The sequence below is a fragment of the Simochromis diagramma genome, unplaced genomic scaffold (genome assembly GCF_900408965.1).
Source record: "Simochromis diagramma unplaced genomic scaffold, fSimDia1.1 OVJJ01000402.1, whole genome shotgun sequence".
Classification (NCBI taxonomy): Eukaryota; Metazoa; Chordata; class Actinopteri; order Cichliformes; family Cichlidae; genus Simochromis; species Simochromis diagramma.
In genome coordinates this window covers 977,758-999,470 of record NW_024386972.1, presented here as the reverse complement: position 1 = coordinate 999,470, position 21,713 = coordinate 977,758, and the positions used below count along the sequence as shown (strand labels likewise).

At 39.1% G+C, this 21,713-nt stretch overlaps 1 protein-coding gene across 1 annotated transcript in view; it reads right to left on the bottom strand.

Annotated features, from left to right (window-relative positions):
• LOC120737965 (protocadherin-15-like) overlaps nt 1-21,713 on the bottom strand; it is a 230,699-nt gene that overhangs the window by 49,045 nt on the left and 159,941 nt on the right. Inside the window, exons 27-29 of the mRNA XM_040038931.1 lie at nt 4,745-4,854; nt 4,279-4,419; nt 997-1,124 (exon numbers count right to left, since the gene is read on the bottom strand). Coding sequence (XP_039894865.1) covers nt 997-1,124; nt 4,279-4,419; nt 4,745-4,854 — 379 coding nt within the window. The remainder of the gene's footprint in view (nt 1-996; nt 1,125-4,278; nt 4,420-4,744; nt 4,855-21,713) is intronic.

Below are 21,713 nucleotides of genomic sequence, written 5' to 3'. Positions count from 1 at the left end.
TCATTTTGATGCTACCATGTGTACAGCTAGCATCCCTGTCCATCTTTCTAGTCACTCCCTGCTGTTATCTATTCATCCATCATAGATCATGTATGTCTTCCCTGCTTTTTTTCAGTCCAGTCAGTTTGTCTCTCAGCAGGGTGTCAGCTCTTCTTATCTAACCATCAATCCTTTCTCCTCCTTGAACCTTTAGATATATTGCCTCACTCTGTGGCAATTGAGCCTGCAACCAGTTTTTCTCTCTCAGTTTATTTAAATTGTTTAAAAAGCTGGTTCCTGTAATCCAGCTTCAACCAAACATAGTTCTAACCCATACAAAACCCATATGTAAGCCCCAAACCTCAGGTGTTTGAAGCAGAGGAATAGCAAATTGAGACACTCGGTTCATGAGTGAGAAAAGCACATCGTCTGAACTTGTGAAACATGCTCTCCTGATGCTCTCATCGTTCCTGTCACTCTCGCTGGAATGATCTAATGAAGGAGGAATATCTAAGAATGATCTTAAAAACGGTAATGAAATATTAAAGCGCATACTTTTCTGCCAGGGACCCTGCCTGGGTCTCTTGTGGCATCCAGGCTCATTAAAACATATTGCAATTTCTAAGATAGAGGCTGAAAGAGATAGGCTCCGTGACCCATTTAGGGTCCTGAAAGGCATTTTAATAATACGCTCAAGTTGTTTACAGTTACATGAATCTTTGTAGCAGTCAGGTATACCAAAGGGAAACAGAGAGATTTCTCAATCAACAGAGAAAGAAAAAACATACCTATCAATCATGATTTTTGTAATACTTGAATAATTTTAAAACAAGAAAAAAAAATCTATTTCCAAACAAGCACTGTGTAAGCAGTACCTTACAATATAGTAAAATCCATACTACAAGCCTACAAAGTACATAAATCGGGGTCTTGTTTTAAGCCTCTACTGTAATTAGCAATTTGAACTGTGTGTTTTATGCTATTTGTGTTAATAGGCATATCTTCGTGTAGCTGTACCTGTACTTGCAAGACTGAGGTGAAGGTTTTGGAGTCTTCTGCAACTCCTCCAATGTAGAGAGGTCTAGTGAATTCTGGCGCATGGTCATTTTCATCCTGGACATCAATCACCACTTTAGCTGTGTTAGCTAGAAAACAGAAACACAAAATACACATTGTGATACACTTTTCCATAAAGGAGTGCTTTTGTGAAACACATACAAGGACAAGCACAAGCAGCATTGAATGGCTGCAGTGCTGTAGCACCAGTAATTTCATCCTTCAGGTTCACGTCAGCAGATTGTTAATCGAGCTAGCTAGAGTTAGCCGATAGCTAAAATAATAGCAATGGCCTAAAATACTATGGTCAAGGTTCAAAATGGAGCTTCACAAACCAAAAGGAGACGTCCCAGTGAGTACATCATATTTTATATAGAGTCTATGCCTGTGTCGCATAACAGATGTGTTTCAGGTTGTGGAACATTAATCAGATTTACTCTGATCCATGTTATGAGTTCAAGACATCTATTTTAGATTTGATCACTTTCTTTTTAGCCCTGTAAAACTTGAATCATAAAATAACTGCCAGAAAATTGTAATTTTTTAAGTATTTATTGAAACTTCAGACTATTTCAATTTGCATGTATCTGTTTTAATTTGTATCATTTTTGCTACATTTGGCATTTTTGTCCAATTTATTGCTTACAAATGTATTGTTTCAGTGTTATTAGGTGTTTCAAATTGATTTGAAAGTTTGATTTTTGTGGTTTACGTTCATATTATCATATCCGCTCATTGGCCATAGCTTCTAAAAGAATGCCACTTGATTTAGATTTATGTTAAAAGCACTAGGTGTATCCAAAACTTGTCTGACAATGAATAAGAGTTTAAAATTTACAGCTAGAGTTACAACTTATTGCCACCATTAGCAAAGGTGAAAAAAAACCTCTCCCAACCAACCAACCTCCCCAAAAAACACCAAAAACAAAAAGTAAAGTAACTAATCACAAGCATTTCCCTTCATCAACAGCTATGATTAATTCGGCTACAATTAGAAGCTTCGAATGAAAAATCTGATTAAAAGAATCTCCTCATCTCTTTCATCGGTACTCTGATGGTGGGCTCTCATCAAATTTCATTAAAAAGCTTTGGTATTGCAAACCATCCCAAACATCTATGCTTCCATTTTGATTCAAATGTCCCTAAAAAGTCATTGGCGTGCTGTGGTATGTGCTGTGGTACCGAGACTGTTCAATGAATGTTCTATGTATTGCATTGAGAAGCTGGAAAACAAACTGCATTTTCAGGGCATTCAAACGATTTCAAAACATGGGTTAGTTAAGTGAACAATGACTAAAGGACTTCAAGTTCATCATCTGAAAGTATGTAGTGAGATATTTAAGACACTTCTCAATGTGGAGTATGCAAGTAATGGAGCAATAACATTGACCTGAAGGATCTGATCTGATTTTTGAGACACATGCGTCAAGAAATCTCAACCCTTAATGATAACTGACAGCATCAGAGACGTCTTGGCCTTTCCAAGGCAACTGTCTTCACAAGCAATGTCTTTGCCAAGATTACAAACCAGATTTTGCATCAATAATTCATGTTTTAGTACTGAAAACACACACATAGAAAAAGCTGCTTTAAATGTCTTACATATCCTTTAAATATTCACTATAAGCTACTGTGTTTTGTATTTGTTAATTGTACCTCAGAATGACTCACATTCAGTCTTTATCTGGCCATGAACAAGAAATTCAGAATCACACCCACGGAAAACTGCATCACAATAAATCAACCCGACGGTTAAAAGGTGAATCATGTCAGAAAGACAGCACAAACCCAGGATTGTGAACTTTTGTTTACTTCAATACAGACAAAAGAAGAAAAAAAAAATTCCCTTAATAAACTTGCACTGCTGACAGGATAAAGCAAACAATATTCAGCTTATCTTTAACAGGCATCCTTAAAACACAAGAGCAAAACATATAGTTTCAAGCCATATCTTCACTTGAATTAAAAAGCAGGATTAACATATTGTTGAAATCTCCTATTGATTTGTTTCCTGATTAAAATGCGCACCAAGAAGAACTGAAGGAGTTCTGCTAATGACTACAATGACTTGTAGCTTTAATCCCAGCAGAATTCTTCAATTCAAATCGTTTAAATGAAACAAGAACAGCATGTGGTAAACACTATAATTAAGGAAGAGAGACCTTGGTAGCTGAACATCAATTAAGAAGAATGCAGATATGTTTTCAAAGCAAAAACACCAGCAGGCAGATGGAAATTGCAGAAACAAGAGGCAGAAACAATTAAAGAGGGGAAGGAAAGCCACAATTTCAGTTTTAGTCAACACTTGATCTCACATGCAATTTTGGCAACAAAAAAAGTAAAAAGAAAGACTTGAAAACTTAGATTACAGCTGGTTTACCACTGAACTGACCTGCACAGATCACTGAGTACCAATGCATGGGACAGACTGGAAAAAGTTACAGCTTTACAGATATGATCTTCAATCTTCCAGCCCGCTTGCCAGCTTATTTTCCCACTTTGATCATAGCAAACACTCTTTGACATTTGAGAAATAAATTCTCGGCAGTTATATAATTGCACATGTGCCGAGACCTCGAGTGAGAGGCAATGAGACACACATCTAGCTTTTTTTTTAAAATCAACATCAACAGTGAGGGCAACAAACTGGCAAAACCTGCAGCTTTGATAGAAATCTAAGCGAGAAGAAAAAGTTGCTTTAAAGGCAACACTAACCGCCAAGGTAGAGTATAATAAAAAGTAGAGCTTTGTAGAGCGTGTGCAAGGTGAAAGTTTTAACACATGCACTGCAGCTCTGAACGTGTTGTGACATTTCCCTCATGAAGATGCATATGATAATGCAAATGTTGAATCGGTCAGAAAATAATGTTTAACCTGTCAGAGCTCAGGACAAAGTATGTGTGATGTCAGATGTCAGTTTGAGAATACTAAATCTTCCCTCCTAGACATTCCACGGTAATCTGTGAGTGATGTTATTGTAAGGTGGAAGCATTTAGGAACCACAACAACTCATTCATGACGTTTGCTGAGCTGTGCAGAAGTTACCAGCGCTCTGCTCACTGAGAACCAGCAGATGTCCAAAACTCCTCTAGCGTTAACATCAGCAGAAAACTGTGCACCAGGAGCTTCATTGGATGGCATTTCATAGCCGACCAGCTCATGTAGGTGGCCCGGTGCTTTTTTCCATATAGTGCACCAGTATATTAAAAAAGGTCATGAGGTGTCCTGTCATCAGGCACTTACTTTTTGAGGGAGCTCGCAGGTTTGAAGACACCACTCTCATGGAGTCCGCCTCTACCTTCAAAACATAGCTGGCATTGGTCTCATAGTCCAGGGGCTTGGCAGTGTAAATGACTCCTGTTGTTTCATTTAAAGCAAACACACCTGGGTAGAACAAGACAGAACAATTAAGAAAGATAGAAGGGTGGCATATAGTTCCATAATGTTCAGTTAGTGAGTGGGATACCGACAGCTAGTGAGTAGCATTTTATAGGATGAAGTGGAAGTCATATAATGTCTCCTGAGCATACAGTGCTCAGATTTCTTCACTAATAAAAAGCATTCCCAGTTAATTACACCAACATGGCTGTAGGATCCCATGCAGACCCCTTTGCATCCTCTTGTCTCTTGTCTGATCACTGTTATAGAATTTTGAGCTCCACAACCAAACACAGGAAAACTCTGTATAACCAGCTCTAAGTTTACTCACCACCCTCGTTGCCTTCGATGATGGAGTACACGATAGTTTGATTGACAGCAGATGCTAAGATGACTCCCACTGGGGTTCCAACAGCAGCCTCCTCGCTGACTGGCAGAAACCTGGCAATGGATCAGTCAATCAATACAAACTGATGAGAAAATGAAATATGTATGTGTACACTGTGGGCCAACCTTTTCTCAAAGGGTAATCACATTTTGGCAAGTTCAGTAGACATGAGAGTTGAATCTGTAAAATACTTCCAAGATATTCTTTTTTTCCTTCCTTCATGCTTACAGTTATATGATCCTTCAAACCCCAGAGACAAAGTCTATAAGTAGTGTTTACATTTTTAAAAAACTGGATTGTATAACAAATGCGTAAGAAGTTGCTCTTCGAAACTGCACTTAGAGATAAAGCAAGACTTGGCTGCTGAGCAACAGCTTTTTTTTAAAATGCATTTAATAAACAAATTCACTTAATCTTTGACAACACTCCTGTTTATATTCCTCAGTACAGTAATGTCAGACACCATAGATCAGTGCATTGCTGTTCTCCAGCCATATGTCAGTTATAGGATGCCAATGACAGTGTGACAAAACACAGCAGTCAAAACAGCCTCTGCTCTCACTGATAACACGAGTTGCACACAAAGAATAAAGTCAGTAAGGACGTTCTTTAAGCATCTATGTGTTGTTTGTAAAGTCCGATGTTCAACTGAGAACAAATAATAAAATATACAAACTAACTGAATGGCATTTGTTCAGGTATCCTACAAAATACAGCTGAATCAGCAACCAGCAGAACAGCTGATGGATCAGCTGTTACCCTTTTATAAATCCTAATAGCAAATCAACAGGCTGCTCCATGTAAGTCGCTTTAGCCTTGCAGATGCAAAGCTGCTTTGCAACCCACCTCGCCTCCTTTTCATGCCATGTCTGATCTAATCAGTGCCATGTTTTTGTCAGTGCATTCTCTAATGTGGGATGTTGCTGCTTCTCTCATTGGCTTAACATTCAGTTGCAGATCCAAAAATACAGTCAAAGAGCCAAATGCGACAGAAAAACCCCCAGAGCATCAATGGCATAGCAGCTCATCTGATCCATCACAGTTCACAGGTTATTGGCCGTAAAACGACTAATGTGATCTTGACCTTGATCACTGTGTGTAATATTTACTAAAAACACTGCAGGAGGAGTGATGATTCTTATGATTTGTGGACAAGCTCATTGACCCATTGGCTAATCATCTTTAAACTTCTGCTGAATTTAAATAAAGGGTTTAATTCCTGTTTAACCAATTAACTCGTAACTAATAACAACACAGTTAATTCCTATCATTTAAAACAGTGAAAGTCCTCCATTTCAGAAGCTGGAGCCTGCACATCCATCATATTTGTGCCCTAACACATTAAAAATATGTGATTATTAAAATAAATCAGTCTGTAGTTATTTTCTGCTGATATACCTATGGACTAAATAACAAATTAGTAGATGATCAATCCCACCTTAATTAGTGATATAAACCATATGTGACATATGTTAATGGGCTTTGGTCGTTTGACGAAGGCTTACATGATGTTTGGATGAAACTTGCTCTGATACAGCACATTTGGAACAACTTGTCTGACAGGTCCCATTAGTGGCCTGAGCCAAGCGCTGAAATTAAACCATCAATAGCTTTTCAAAGGGAACCCATGCGTGGTCTTGTTTTTGTCCACCTGCCTCTTATTGTGTGTGGTGCAGTTTTCCCTACTTACAACCCTGACAGATTTTCTAAGAATCTGGCAAATCTCAAATTTCCAGCAGGCTTCGCTCCATTAAATAAACCCAGTCCAGTCATTAGGCCAACCGTCACAGCTGGCTAAACATTATAACATGGGCTACCAACTGGCTAAGCTATCAAGCCATCACTATGTGATAAATGGGACTGCTGGAGAGTGTGAGAGAGTGTGTGCTGAATGTGTTTGTATGAATTTTAACTTCCAGTCCAGTCAATTGCTTCTCTAACCACCTGTTCTATCCAAACACTCTTGCAGGTAATGGTATAGTAAACCTGAAGCTAATCAAATGAATACAGACTCAAATAGGGACCTGTTACTGCTAGGAAAAGGAAAATAAAAACACAAGCTACTAGCGATATCTCTTTTCTATTCATTCTACTATTTCATTGCAAGGTATGACAGTGTGACAGCGACCCATCATGCATTTGTACCAAAACCCTGAAAGGCATCATTCATTTCAGTCTATGTGAATGTAAACAAGTCAAAAGATCTCCTGTGAAAAAGATCTATTGTGTCTGCAGTACTGATATTGAGGCTGTTTTCTTCCTTTATTACACAGTGTACAGTAATTAAAGTGTTGACAGGAAAATAGCACAAAGAGACAAAGCTAACAAAAGGACCTGGGCACACTCAGGAAAACTGGATGTTGCATTTTTGTCACTTGCTTCTGCAATCATATCCAAAGAGCAGATTTCACCACTTCTACAAGCATAGAATATCCATGCTCCCTTCCTTTCTCTTATCCAGTTCAGGGTCTCATGGGTGCTGGAGCCTATCCCAGCTGTCATAGGGCAAAAGGCAGGCTACACCACAGACAATTGCCAGGTTTATCACAGAGAGACAGACAACATTTCACATTCACGGCCAATTTAGAATAGCCAGTTTACCAAACCAGCGCATGCAGTCTTTTGGACTGTGGGGATAAAAAGGTGCGAGCTCCACATGGAAAGGGCCCAGCAGGAGGGTGGATTCAAACCCAAGACTTTCTTGCTGTAAAATAACAGTGCTAATCATTGCACCCCTGTTAAAAAAGATCTGTAGCATCATAGCTGATACTGGGGTTATTTTCTTCCTCCTTTAAACAATGTACCATAAGTAAAGGGTTGCCAGGAAAGAGAAGCAGCTATAATACAATATAATATTCTTTGTATTGTATTAAAAATAATTAAAAAAAAAAATGCAGTAATATTCAGCCTTAAATACAAATATCTTTGTGGTAAAGACGCATTTAATTGAGAAAACGGCTGAGTTTCTTCAAGCACACTGTTACTAAGAAGAAGAAAAAAAGAGCACCAGGAATACAGCTAGCCAACAATAAAGAATAAACATGAAGTGTTTTTTTGTAGTGCAACAACTTATCAAAAGGCTTGGAATAAATGATTTCCTTCCTTTTGTTGTACTATTAAAGCCAAGAACGCCTCTGATTTTAATCATTTTAAATTTAATTTTGTAATTGCTTTGCATTCATTTACTGTGTTATCTTGGTGTAACGCTCATTTTCTTGTGATAACAAGCTAATTATTTAGTTATGACATGAAAATAAACATTTTTATTACTCTTCCAGCACTATTCCTCCTCCTCCCTTTCTCATGTCTCTATCTTTCCCATTTCTATAGTTCATCCCCACTAAAATCTCAATTCCTCACTTAGACTCACTCCATTCATGCCATCTAGATTCCTCATCCTGCATTTTTCCCTCCACATCTCCTTCGGCCTCTCTATCTTTCCCTCAGGCTGCTGCTTCCAACCACCATCCCAGCAGACCTCAGCAACTACCAGCTATTTGTTATCCTTTCTTCCAACCCTCCATCTCCACAGTGGCTACTTGACAGGGATGAAGGAAGAAAACTGAGTGAATGCCCACACACATGCACGCATGTGCACACACACCCATGCACATGCTCGAAACATCATGCTCTATGCGCACCTTTACATTTGCACATACACATAAAACTGCACATGCACAAAGCTCATTACCAAGCCTATGTCACACCCCCTCCTGCACTCTCTAATCATTGCTGTTCTGACTACTGCAAGCTGGACTGATACTGATAACAACAGCAACACACACACACACACACACCTAAACTATATTTGCGGATATACTGTATTGACTGTCATTCATTCCCTAAAAGCTTACTACATGTGCAAAGTCATCAGAATTTCGAAAAAAACCCTTTAACTTTAAAACTAGCTCTAAAAAAAGCACACATACCTACCCAAAGTACACGTTCTGAATAAATACAGTTTGCAGGACATAGTCTTAAGAGAGTTTTAACAGTGTGAAAGGACAGACAGGATAATGAGGAAAGTGATAGATGCTGGCGATGATACCCTCCCTCCTTGTAGGTCTTTTTCTCAAAGCCACAGTCATCCATTTGTCCCACTTATTGTTTTTTTCCTCAGTTATTATCTTGTCTATTTCAGCTCCTGTTTCTTTATGATGCATCATTTGGCCCTTCTTGTCATTATTCTTCCATCCCTCCCCACACTGCTCCCTTTCATTTCTCTATTTCTCTACAGCAATTCTGGTCTGGTCCTTTTCTGCTGTGTCCAGTACCGGGCATTTCTTTGGCTCCGTTTTGCTTTGGCAACATCACTGCACAAAAGATTTTTTGTTGTTGTTGTTTTTAAATATCAGATGAAAGTCATGTTTGATCTGATGCTTTACAATGTGTGGGAGGGCACTCCTGGTTGCACGCTGACAGATCAATATGGGCTGTTTTCCAGCAATGTTTCAGATTCATTCATCATCAGTTAATTAGTCAAAATATGTAAAAATATTGCTTCAATTAAACAAGATCATTACAGTTTCATTACAAATCCTTTGAGAGCATCTGCTATATCAGTTGGTAGATAGATGAAGTGTTCAAACTGAAAGGCAGCCCAATACACAAACATGCAGGAAAATCCATCTGATTGTTCAGGCAACTAGCCAGACACTGTAACCCCCTTAAAACTGAATATCCGAATGGAACAACAAGTTTGTTAAAGTGAGAATTGATTCTGCAGAATGTTTTGGCTATTAAAGCACCAGCCTATACAACTTGTCAAGCAATCACATCCAAAAGCTAAATCATTAAACCACCATCCAAATGGCCACATTGTAAGGCTAGACAAAGTAAGTGGATCAAGAAACACAGTGTCATGGTTGTGGCTGAGAGTCTGCCAGCTAATGGACATGGTTGTCAGCTACTTTATCAAGTAAGGTGGATACAATATCACAGGGTCCTATGCTAGCAATTTCTATGAACTTTCTTTGGTAAATGATCCCATTTATTTTGATGCATTCGTACATTTCAAATAAAGGTTGATTCTCTTTACACCCTCTACGGCTCTCTTGCCATCTACATGGGTCCATTCACATCCAGCACAGACAGTCAGATTTCCAATAAGATGAGCCCAGTTTGCTTTCTGGTAAGCATCAGCCCGGACTGCTGCAGTGCTGTAACGGTGGATAAAAATGACAAATTGCTGTTCACTCCTGCTGGTTCCAAATCTCTCAGTTTATCATCCTGCTTTTTCAGTAGGTCTCTAATTAGCTGCAGGATTTTCATTAGGAGACTGTAGAGTGAGGTAATAACCTTCAAAGGTTGGTTAGAGTTCTCTAGCTGTAGCTGGAAGTTTTAAGTTTTTAGTTAACATACCCTTGCTGTAATAAGAGCTTGTTGTGACATGATTGTTGAAAGTGCGGCTTTCTGATGAAGAAGTGGGGAGTTACAAAATCAGATATGTGAAAATTAGATTTTGAAACTGTTGCTTTTGGTCTGTTTAGAATGTGACATTAGAGCAGCACGCTGCAGTTAAAATATTGTGATGGTGAGCCAATATTGGTGATTTTATTACAGTTGCCGGGGCATGTAACTAATCTATTTTTTCTCTGTTTCTCATTTCTGCTCCGCACTGTCGGAATAATCAAAATTCATTTTCTGTATCCCCTGGCATTCTCCTGTCTCTAATCCCAAATCTCTCTCTTCTACCTCTCTCCATTCTGTTGTACTAGTCCACATGGAGCCTCTCCCTTTTCGTCACTCCTCCTTCCTGTCAATCACCCTCCCTTTTTTTTGCAGCAGTCTTTCCGACTCTAAAACTGATTTTCTCTTTTTTGTATTCTGTCAGCAAGTGTCTTGGCATATTTTTACAGGCCTCTTCTCACCTTTTACTTTACAGTTTTGACACAATTGTCAACTCAAAGTCAAACGGCTTAATACATCTCAAGCAGTCTGAACTTGAGCGACGCAACATTCAAGTACCAATACATAAAACATGTGAAATGGCATCAGATGGATGGTTATATTGATTCATATACACATGCAATAAAAGCAACAAAGGATGAAAAAGAATGAGAGAGTGAAAGAAAACCAAGAAGGGGGATAACAAAAATATATGTCCATGCCTGTGTGCAGATTGTCTGGGAGGAGAAACTTCATCTAACCTCACTTCTGTAAGCATGCAAGCTCACAATCTAAGCATCCTATTCTTGCAGGAAAATTGTATTTTAAGCCATTGAATCTAATGAATTACAAAAACCTTGGCTTATACTACTTTTAAATTCATTGTTACTGCATGGCATAATAGACTCCTTGTATTGACATGCTGATGTATTTTTTTTTAAAATGAACATGAAAAAGTATGTCTTGGGTCAAACTATAAATATTTGAGGGCATGTGCATGAGCATACACAGGATTGCATTTACATAGTGTTGTTCAAAAGATAATTTTACTGCATTTGTTTTCTTGGCAGCTCAGCCAGAGGCAACGAGTACAACGGGTTTCCAACAGATCCGGCGTTCCTATAAAGTTTTTTCTAACAACTCTGTGCATCAAATCAGGTGTTAATGATTTTGCTTAAACTTAACTTAAAAAAAGACATGTTCATATTAGCCGTTGTAGCGTATAATATAAGATATGGAGGCTTGCTTTCAATACAGAATTAAAAGATAAAGTTCAAACAAGAAGGTATTGAAGTGGGCTGGAATGATCCAGGATGGCATTGCAGTAACTTGTGTAATGATCAAATAGGTAATTCAATCTGATTTTTATACAAAATACTCTCAAGCAAATAAAATTTGAATGTGCTCCAATGTGACGGTCCTTCCAGCTGACATAGAGAACGTGATGGACACCCCCCTGCGTTCATGCACGCAGATGTCCATAAAGTTGCAATAGAAGTGCTTCAGTATGCAATTTTTTTTCAAAGGCATTCTTCAAACAACACAAATATGAATTGTTTCTGTGCAATTCAGGCATATTTGCTTACTGAAGATACAGTTGCTCTGAGTCTATTTCACAAGAAGATAAAACAGTTAATAACTATTCTGGAACTCTCTCCCTCTAAATTTGAGATCTGTGGACTAAGTGGTCACTTTTTAAGGAACAACTAAAAACCCATCTTTTTAGACTTACATTTAGTTAGCTTGCATTTAATCTTTTTTTTTTGGCTTAATTTGTTGTGAAGTACTTTGTGATCATTGTCTCAAAGCGTGCTATATAAATAACAATAACATTTTACTTGCTTACTTACTTATTTAAATAATTGTCCAGACTGCCAAGTAATAGGTCTTATTTCTAAGGAATGTAGTTCGCTAAATCCACAGATAATGCAGCAGGACAAGTCAGCAGAACTTATGCGTATCCCACTTTAACCTCATACCATGCACGTTTTCAGAAGTGCTCTCGTATACCTATTATTCTGATCTAGTGTTATCCTTTAAACTGAAATATGCAAAAACAGATAGTCTTCTTTAACTTGTGGACAATAAATTTAACAATGGTCTTTTATTACACTAATCAAGTAAATAAAACAAAAATAAGAAACAAGCAAACGTTACTCGAAAGACACAGGTTACTGTAGAACAGCGTTGACTAAAAAAAAAAAATTATACATTTCCCCCTCGGTCTCTTAAAAATGCCAGACGAGCCTCAGAAATGCAATTACGTAGTTTAATAGCAAAAAACCCCTCATCTTTTTTTGGCATAGCACACTTAAAAAGGAGCATTGGTTATATATTTTAAATGTCACAGTATGTTTTTTTTTTCAACTGTACTGCACTTCTGATTCTAATAGAAATTAAATTAAACAAAGGATAATGCAGTGAGTTTAAAACAAAATGAGTTTTTATGTCTATGTCTGCGATTTTACAATTTAAAGATGATTAATTAAGCAATGTGTCACTTTAATTTCTTTATCACATATTGACCTCGACCTCTACAATGCCATTAGTTCGCTCTTGGGATAAGTGAACTTTTGTGCTGAGTGTAATAAAAGTCCCACAATCCTCATATATCTCATGGGGAGGAGATGATATTACTATGACCTTAGCCTCTGACCTGAAACCACAATAATTTAATCAAATCATCTATGAATCTGAGTAAATGTTTGTCTGAATTTGAACACATTAGTTAAAGTGAACTATCAGGCTATGAGAATCAGGCAAGAAGACACAGCTGGTGTGTAGGTTTATAAAATGAAAAATAAAATGACTGAAATATCGAACAATAATGTTGAAAAAGACATACTTAAAAGAGCTATGAGAGCTAATTAAGAAAAAGGAGAAATAGACTAGTGTGGCGTTATACTGCAATGAGTCAAAAAGAACTGCGTATATAGGTATGTTTCTCACACTTTGTTCAAGCCTTAAGCCTTGAGAATTGAGAGAATATCTTTACTTGACCAAACACGCATGCATTTTCCAACGGATTCGATCCTGGCTGATGAAATTACTAATTTAAAAGCTATCTCCTTCTTTTTCGTGAGCTGTCTTCTCAAATCTTTTGGCCATCTTTTCTGTCTCTAGTGATTTCCAGAGTAATACTGTATGTGACATCAGCTGCTAAATGGCAGAAGGAGATAAATTTGAATCACCACTTTAACACAAGTATACGAAAATACTGAAGTGAAACTAATTTTATAATTTAGTTTTTGGCCTAATTAGAGTTTTTCTGTATGTTTTTTAATATTATATGATAATTTGATTACCTTTGTCAGTCACTCCATGGGAGACTGCCTTTCTCTACACATTATATAACTGAAACATAGCCAACAAATGCACATAGATTTCACTCTTACAGTATTCTATCATTTATATATTGGTTCAACAGCACAACAAGAGCTTTGTGACATGGCACGTTATCCTGCTGGGAGCAGCCAACAGAAGATGGGTATACTGTGGTCATAAAAGGACAGATATGGTCAGCAGCGACACTGTGGCATAGACTGTGGCACTTGGTACTAAGGGGCCCAAAGTGCACCAAAAAATATTGATGTACTGTTGATACAAGGGAGAATAGATCCATGCTTTCATGTTGTTTACACCAGATCCTGACCCTACCATCTGAATGTTGCAGCAGAAATTGAGACTCATGAGACCAGGCAGCATTTTTTCCAATCTTGTGTTGTCCAATTTAGGTGAGTGAGTTTACTACATTCAAATGGCCTGCACAGTCACCAGATCTCAATCCAAAAGAGCAACCTTTGGGATGCAGTGGAATGGGAGATTTGCTATCTGGATCTGCAACAATTGTGCGATGCTATCATGTCAATACGGACCAAAATCTATAAGAAATGTGTTAAGTGTGTGATATGAAGAACTAAAGTAGTTATGAAGGCAAAGGGGGGTCCAACCTGGCATCTGCAAGGTGTATATCTTTATAAAGTGTCACGTGAGTGTCGAATGCATCGGTAGCACATAGTCAGTATAGAGCAGCAAATGTCCGATACACTGTGCACTTTAAAGGGAGAAACCAACAAATGTTGTAGAAGGATTTGGATAATAGTGGTTTGGGTAATACTTGACGCAGTCTCACAATGTTTCTTTTCCTCCTTGTGCTGATGTTAACACTGGCCCAGAACTACATTTCAGTAACCACAAATATCAAGATCTTTTCAAAATGCAACGTGGAACTTGAAAGAGGCCGGCCTTTCAGGGAATGGCAGACATGCAGTCCAACATTGTCAGCAACAGATTTTCTGTTTAAAGAAACTGTCCAAAATTGGGTTTTTTACAGTGAACCCAATTTAATGTTTTCCTTTGATCTGTTGGTCTGGTAATCTGGGTGTCAAAGGCAAGAGAAATTGTCTGCACAAGTGAGAGAAGTGAAATAACCTGGACCCTTTAGAATGACATCAGCCTATTCAAACCTATTCTGACTGTGGCTGCCATCCTTTTCATGAGTTTCATGTGAACCTCTGGTTGGTTTAAGGTCACAGGAAACTGCAGAATTCACAAAGTCATGCCACAATCTCCATTTTAAAAACTTGAAATATTCATATTAGCCTTGCCTTGTAATACTTCGGATACTTCAGGCTCATTTTAGCCCTTAGGTAAACTAAGCAAATTTAGGATTTGGTATGCGTTGTTTGTTTGTTTTTTAATAACACTGATGTTTTTATGAGCTGAAACTACAAATTTGCTGCAATATATTAAGCATAAAATCTGAAAGATTACACATGAAAACCATATGTCTTCATATCAACAATATGTGGGTACAGATGTCTACCTGACTGAGTACTGACTGATCTTTAAAGCTAGTAGAATATTTTGATTGGCTGTCTGCCTGCCTATCAATTAGATCGGATATCTCATTGTCCATCTGCATTGCATTGTTTCTCTGTTTGAATCTTTACCTGCTTGTATACTTCAGTCTGCTTCAGTCTGTCAGCTCATCTGGCACTTTAAAGACTTTTCCGCCTGTATGTCGATCTGTCTGCACGCATGTGCGTCTGCCTTTCTGCCTGTCAACTTCAGTGTGTTTTTGAAACGATGGATTCTGGCAGCATTGTCACTTGTTTTCTCCTTTTTTTCTAACCTCCTCAAACTTTTATGGTTGTATTTCCCCTGTTCTCCCACTCCTCACATTTTCCCCCCTTCACTTTCCATCTCCTACTTTTTCTTTCCATCTGAAACTCACACTCCACCATCTCCCAAACTGCTTCAATGCCACTATCCTCTCCCGACATTATTGTCTGTCCTTCTTATTTCTGTCTCAGTCTTCTTCCTCACCACTATCTCTCTTGCTGTCTCCCAACTGCAAGCAGCAAATAACACCACAGATGCCGTTTTCCATTTGTTGTCTGAGTCGTAAAAGTGCCAAGAGCACAGCATGTGTCTGTGTGCAACAGTAAAACAAGGTAACCTTGAAATGAATGGTTTAGCAAGCTTTGTAGAGCAACATATTAGATGTGCTTTAATGTACATTTTTATACCAGAGAGTACCGTGATTTTCGAACAACACTCACACACTGTTTTAACAAGGTTGTATCTTAAAAATGATATTGTTAAGGTGTCACATTTTTGGCTGACTATATTGGCAACACAACCAACACAAGCATTTGCTGATGAAAATGGAAAAGTTTCCATTTAAAAGCTGCAAATGATGAAGCACTAATGCTGTGCTTAAAAGTCTTTTTTACTAAAGCTACAGGTGCTGTACTGCAGATGACTCTAAACTAAACAGGTGGTTGGTGTGTGAGTTTTATCCATTGTAATTCACAGTGTTACAACTTGGTCCCTTGTGTTTTGGAAGAGTTTAGGTTTAAAAAGTGCGTCATTGGTCCATTTTCTGCCCAGAGGATTGTGATTGTTCAACTACTAGTTCATGCCTGATTTTTTGGTACTTTTATTTTCCCTTTCATTTGAGCCCTCTGCTTTGGTGCATTGCTGGATGGGGAAAAGATATACAGTGGGGCAAAAAAGTATTTAGTCAGCCACCGATTGTGCAAGTTCCCCCACCTAAAATGATGACAGAGGTCAGTAATTTGCACCAGAGGTACACTTCAACTGTGAGAGACAGAATGTGAAAAAAAAATCCATGAATTCACATGGTAGGATTTGTAAAGAATTTATTCGTAAATTAGGGTGGAAAATAAGTATTTGGTCACCTCAAACAAGGAAAATCTCTGGCTCTCACAGACCTGTAACGTCTTCTGTAAGAAGCTTTTCTGTCCCCCACTCGTTACCTGTATGAATGGCACCTGTTTGAACTCATCATCTGTATAAAAGACACCTGTCCACAGCCTCAAACAGTCAGACTCCAAACTCCGCCATGGCCAAGACCAAAGAGCTTTCGAAGGACACCAGGAAAAGTATTGTAGACCTGCACCAGACTGGGAAGAGTGAATCTACAATAGGCAAGCAGCTTGGTGTGAAAAAATCAACTGTGGGAGCAATCATCAGAAAATGGAAGACATACAAGACCACTGATGATCCCCCTCGATCTGGGGCTCCACGCAAGATCTCATCCCGTGGGGTCAAAATGATCATGAGAACGGTGAGCAAAGATCCCAGAACCACACGGGGGGACCTGGTGAATGACCTGCAGAGAGCTGGGACCAAAGTAACAAAGGTCACCATCAGTAACACACTACAACGGCAGGGAATCAAATCCCGCAGTGCCAGACGTGTTCCGCTGCTGAAGCCAGTGCATGTCCAGGCCCGTCTGAAGTTTGCCAGAGAGCACATGGATGATACAGCAGAGGATTGGGAGAATGTCATGTGGTCAGATGAAACCAAAGTAGAACTTTTTGGTATAAACTCAACTCGTCGTGTTTGGAGGAAGAAGAATACTGAGTTGCATCCCAAGAACACCATACCTACTGTGAAGCATGGGGGTGGAAACATCATGCTATGGGGCTGTTTTTCTGCCAAGGGGACAGGACAACTGATCCGTGTTAAGGACAGAATGAATGGGGCCATGTATCGTGAGATTTTGAGACAAAACCTCCTTCCATCAGTGAGAACTTTGAAGATGAAACGAGGCTGGGTCTTCCAACATGACAATGATCCAAAACACACCGCCCGGGCAACAAGGAGTGGCTCCGTAAGAAGCATTTGAAAGTCCTGGAGTGGCCTAGCCAGTCTCCAGACCTCAACCCCATAGAAAATCTGTGGCGGGAGTTGAAAGTCCGTGTTGCTCGGCGACAGCCCCAAAACATCACTGCTCTCGAGAAGATCTGCATGGAGGAATGGGCCAAAATACCAGCTACTGTGTGTGCAAACCTGGTAAAGACCTATAGTAAACGTTTGACCTCTGTTATTGCCAACAAAGGTTATGTTACAAAGTATTGAGTTGTATTTTTGTTATTGACCAAATACTTATTTTCCACCCTGATTTACGAATAAATTCTTTACAAATCCTACCATGTGGATTCATGGATTTTTTTTTCACATTCTGTCTCTCACAGTTGAAGTGTACCTCTGGTGCAAATTACTGACCTCTGTCATCATTTTAGGTGGGGGAACTTGCACAATCGGTGGCTGACTAAATACTTTTTTGCCCCACTGTATACTGTACATTTTGTTTGCTTTGTGCTTGTCAAAGCAATTTTGAGTCACCGGGATACAGAAATATTAAACCTTGCCTGACCACGAACAGTTTCTATCCCTCAAACTGTACTGTGCATTGGAAATCAATAAAAGAAAACCAAAAATGACTTTTAACACCAAGTGAAACAAAGCAAATTTTGTTTTTTTCACTGACAAGTTTTTCTATTACGATCACTGACGTTTTAATGAAATCATTAGCATGTTGTTCTTGTTAAAGAATAAAAGCAATTAAAATGGCACATAAGTAAACGCTGTGTATGGAGGTCACAAAGTCTCATTATCCTGTCAACACGAGTGTTAATTGTTAACTGTTATTTGGTAGATATGTTTCCTTGAAGGGCACCCTAGGTGGTCAGGCAGTGTCATTTCTGAATATTTACTTTCCACCAGTACAGTCTAACGACTTTATTGCTCATACTTTCTCTTCCTTTTCTGACTGGGTTTGTGATAATTCTGTGATAGCCGGAGATTTTAACTGTTATTTTTCTACAACTAAGGACAGATCCCCTCCCAAACAAATTCAAAAGTCTACAAGGGCCAAAGCACTTTTAGATACTTGTAACAAACTTGATTTGGTTGATACCTGGCGGACTCTTCACCCTAACGATAAAGAATTTACTTTTTTTTCTGGTGTTCATAGAACAAGTAGTAGAATCGATTTCGTTTTCCCCCCCAAACGATCACTGGGAAACATTTTGAGATGTACAATAGGTGATATTATTATATCTGATCATGCGCCGGTTTTTGTTCAGCTAAGTGATCTAAATCCTGTCCCTCGGTCTCATAACTGGAGATTTAACAATTTTTTGATTCACGACCCAAAATTCGAAATATTTTTAACTGATCAGCTTGAACATTTTTTAAAGGATAATGCAACCCCTGAAGTTTCTCCAGGCCTGCTTTGGGACACCCTGAAGGCTTACACCCGTGAGCTGATTATATCATATTCAGCAGGCCTGAAGCGGAAAAATCAGATGGAGCGACGAAAATTAGAACTGGAATTGCATGAACTGCAAGCTAAACATAATGATTCACCTTCAAAGCAATTAAGGAATGAAATTCAGGTGGTTAAAACAGCTTTGGAGGCACTACTGACAAGAAAGGCTGAGAAATCTCTTTTCTTCATGAGGCAGAAGTTATATGAGTTTGCTAATAAACCTAACCGCTATCTGGCCAATCTTCTTCATAATAAGGGTGCTGGTTGTAATATCCCATGTGTTAGAGACTCATCTGATTTATCTAAATATGACAATTTAATTATTAACGATACTTTTAAAGCTTTTTATAAGCAGTTATATACCTCCCAGTTTAAATCCACCACTTCTTCTTAGGACTAAACTTACCTAAAGTTACTGAAATCCAAAGGGATGATTTATGTAAACCTATAACGCAAAGCGAAATTTTGAAAGTTATTCAGATGCTTCCAAATAACAAAGCTCCGGGTCCGGACGGGTTCTCGGGGGAATTTTTTTAAGAAATTCAGTAAGATTCTAACTTCCCCACTGTATAAGATGCTTCTGTCCTCTTTTGAGGCGGGCACTCTTCCCCCCCCCTACTTAATGGAGGCTAATATTTCTCTAATTTTGAAGAAGGGGAAACCTCCTGAAGAATGTGCTTCCTATAGGCCTATATCTGTTTTAAATCTTGATTTGAAGATACTTGCTAAGGTCCTAGCTATACGTCTTGAGCCAATACTACCTTCGATCGTTAAGAATGATCAAACTGGTTTTATACGGGGCGGTATTCCGCACATAGCGTGAGGCGTCTACTTAACATTATTCAGCACTCATCTTTGTTTAACCCTGAGGCTCTTTCTTCTTTTCACACTTCAAGAATTTGGTTTAGGTGACAACTTTGTTAAATGGATCCAGATCCTTTATACTTCACCTCTTTCGGCAGTAATTACCAATGGTCATAGGTCGGGCAATTTCAGTATTGAACGTGGCAGTCGGCAGGGCTGTCCGCTGAGCCCTTTGTTATTCGCCCTGGCTATGGAACCCCTTGCCACAGCCATTAGGAAGGATGCTGCTATTGAAGGACTCTGTTTGAACAATTCTCAACATAAGATTTCACTTTATGCAGATGACGTTTTAATTTTTCTAAATTCTCCTGCTCACTCAATTCCTAGATTAGTTTTGTTAATTTCCCAATACGGCTCCTTCTCAGGCTACAAGATCAATTTTTCTAAAAGTGAGGCTATGCCCCTCTCTGTTATAAATGAGGTTGATCCAAACATTTCTCAGCCTTTTCGTTGGTCTCCATGAAATGTATAGTCTGAACTACACCCCTTTAATTCAGACCATCAATCGCGATTTGAATAGGTGGTGCAGCCTCCCTCTGCCTCTTTTAGGTCGTATTCATTTGGTCAAGATGAATATCTTCCCTCGCCTCTTGTATTTATTCCAGATGTTACCGCTTGCTCTGTCCAAAAAAGTTTTGTCAAAATTAAATGGTTCAATTATCTCCTTTATATGGCGTAAGAAAAGACCTAGATTGAGATACAGTTTTCTGTGTTTGCCTGTTCAGAAAGGTGGTCTTGTCGCTCCCTCCTTCCCACAATCCCACTATGTATTATATTTAATTGCCGACTGCATCTGGGTCCAAGGACTTGCTTGTTAGGACTAAATGATGAGCTACCTGCCGGCTTTCGCAGCAAAGATCTCCTTCACATACTGCTACACTGCGCTCGAAAGTGCATTATGGTACTGTGGATTTCTGATAAGTCAACTGATCTGTCAACCAGTGGCTACAGTCTGTGATATGTATTGTGCCAATGGAAGCCTTCTCTATGGCACTTAAGGACAAACCTTTCCTTTTCTATCGCACATGGGACCCTTTTTTGGCCCTTCTGGACACTCCTTCTGCTCCGAGGTTGAAATCGGGCTTACAGGATGTAGCCTGGCAACAAAGGGACAATTGTTAACCTTTTTCATTGTCTATTACTATTGCTGTTGGGTTTTTCTTTCTACCTCCCAGGTCCTGCTATACATGTAGATGCATCTTTGTCCTGTATATGTACAGTGGGGCAAAAAAGTATTTAGTCAGCCACCGATTGTGCAAGTTCCCCCACCTAAAATGATGACAGAGGTCAGTAATTTGCACCAGAGGTACACTTCAACTGTGAGAGACAGAATGTGAAAAAAAAATCCATGAATTCACATGGTAGGATTTGTAAAGAATTTATTCGTAAATTAGGGTGGAAAATAAGTATTTGGTCACCTCAAACAAGGAAAATCTCTGGCTCTCACAGACCTGTAACGTCTTCTGTAAGAAGCTTTTCTGTCCCCCACTCGTTACCTGTATGAATGGCACCTGTTTGAACTCATCATCTGTATAAAAGACACCTGTCCACAGCCTCAAACAGTCAGACTCCAAACTCCGCCATGGCCAAGACCAAAGAGCTTTCGAAGGACACCAGGAAAAGTATTGTAGACCTGCACCAGACTGGGAAGAGTGAATCTACAATAGGCAAGCAGCTTGGTGTGAAAAAATCAACTGTGGGAGCAATCATCAGAAAATGGAAGACATACAAGACCACTGATGATCCCCCTCGATCTGGGGCTCCACGCAAGATCTCATCCCGTGGGGTCAAAATGATCATGAGAACGGTGAGCAAAGATCCCAGAACCACACGGGGGGACCTGGTGAATGACCTGCAGAGAGCTGGGACCAAAGTAACAAAGGTCACCATCAGTAACACACTACAACGGCAGGGAATCAAATCCCGCAGTGCCAGACGTGTTCCGCTGCTGAAGCCAGTGCATGTCCAGGCCCGTCTGAAGTTTGCCAGAGAGCACATGGATGATACAGCAGAGGATTGGGAGAATGTCATGTGGTCAGATGAAACCAAAGTAGAACTTTTTGGTATAAACTC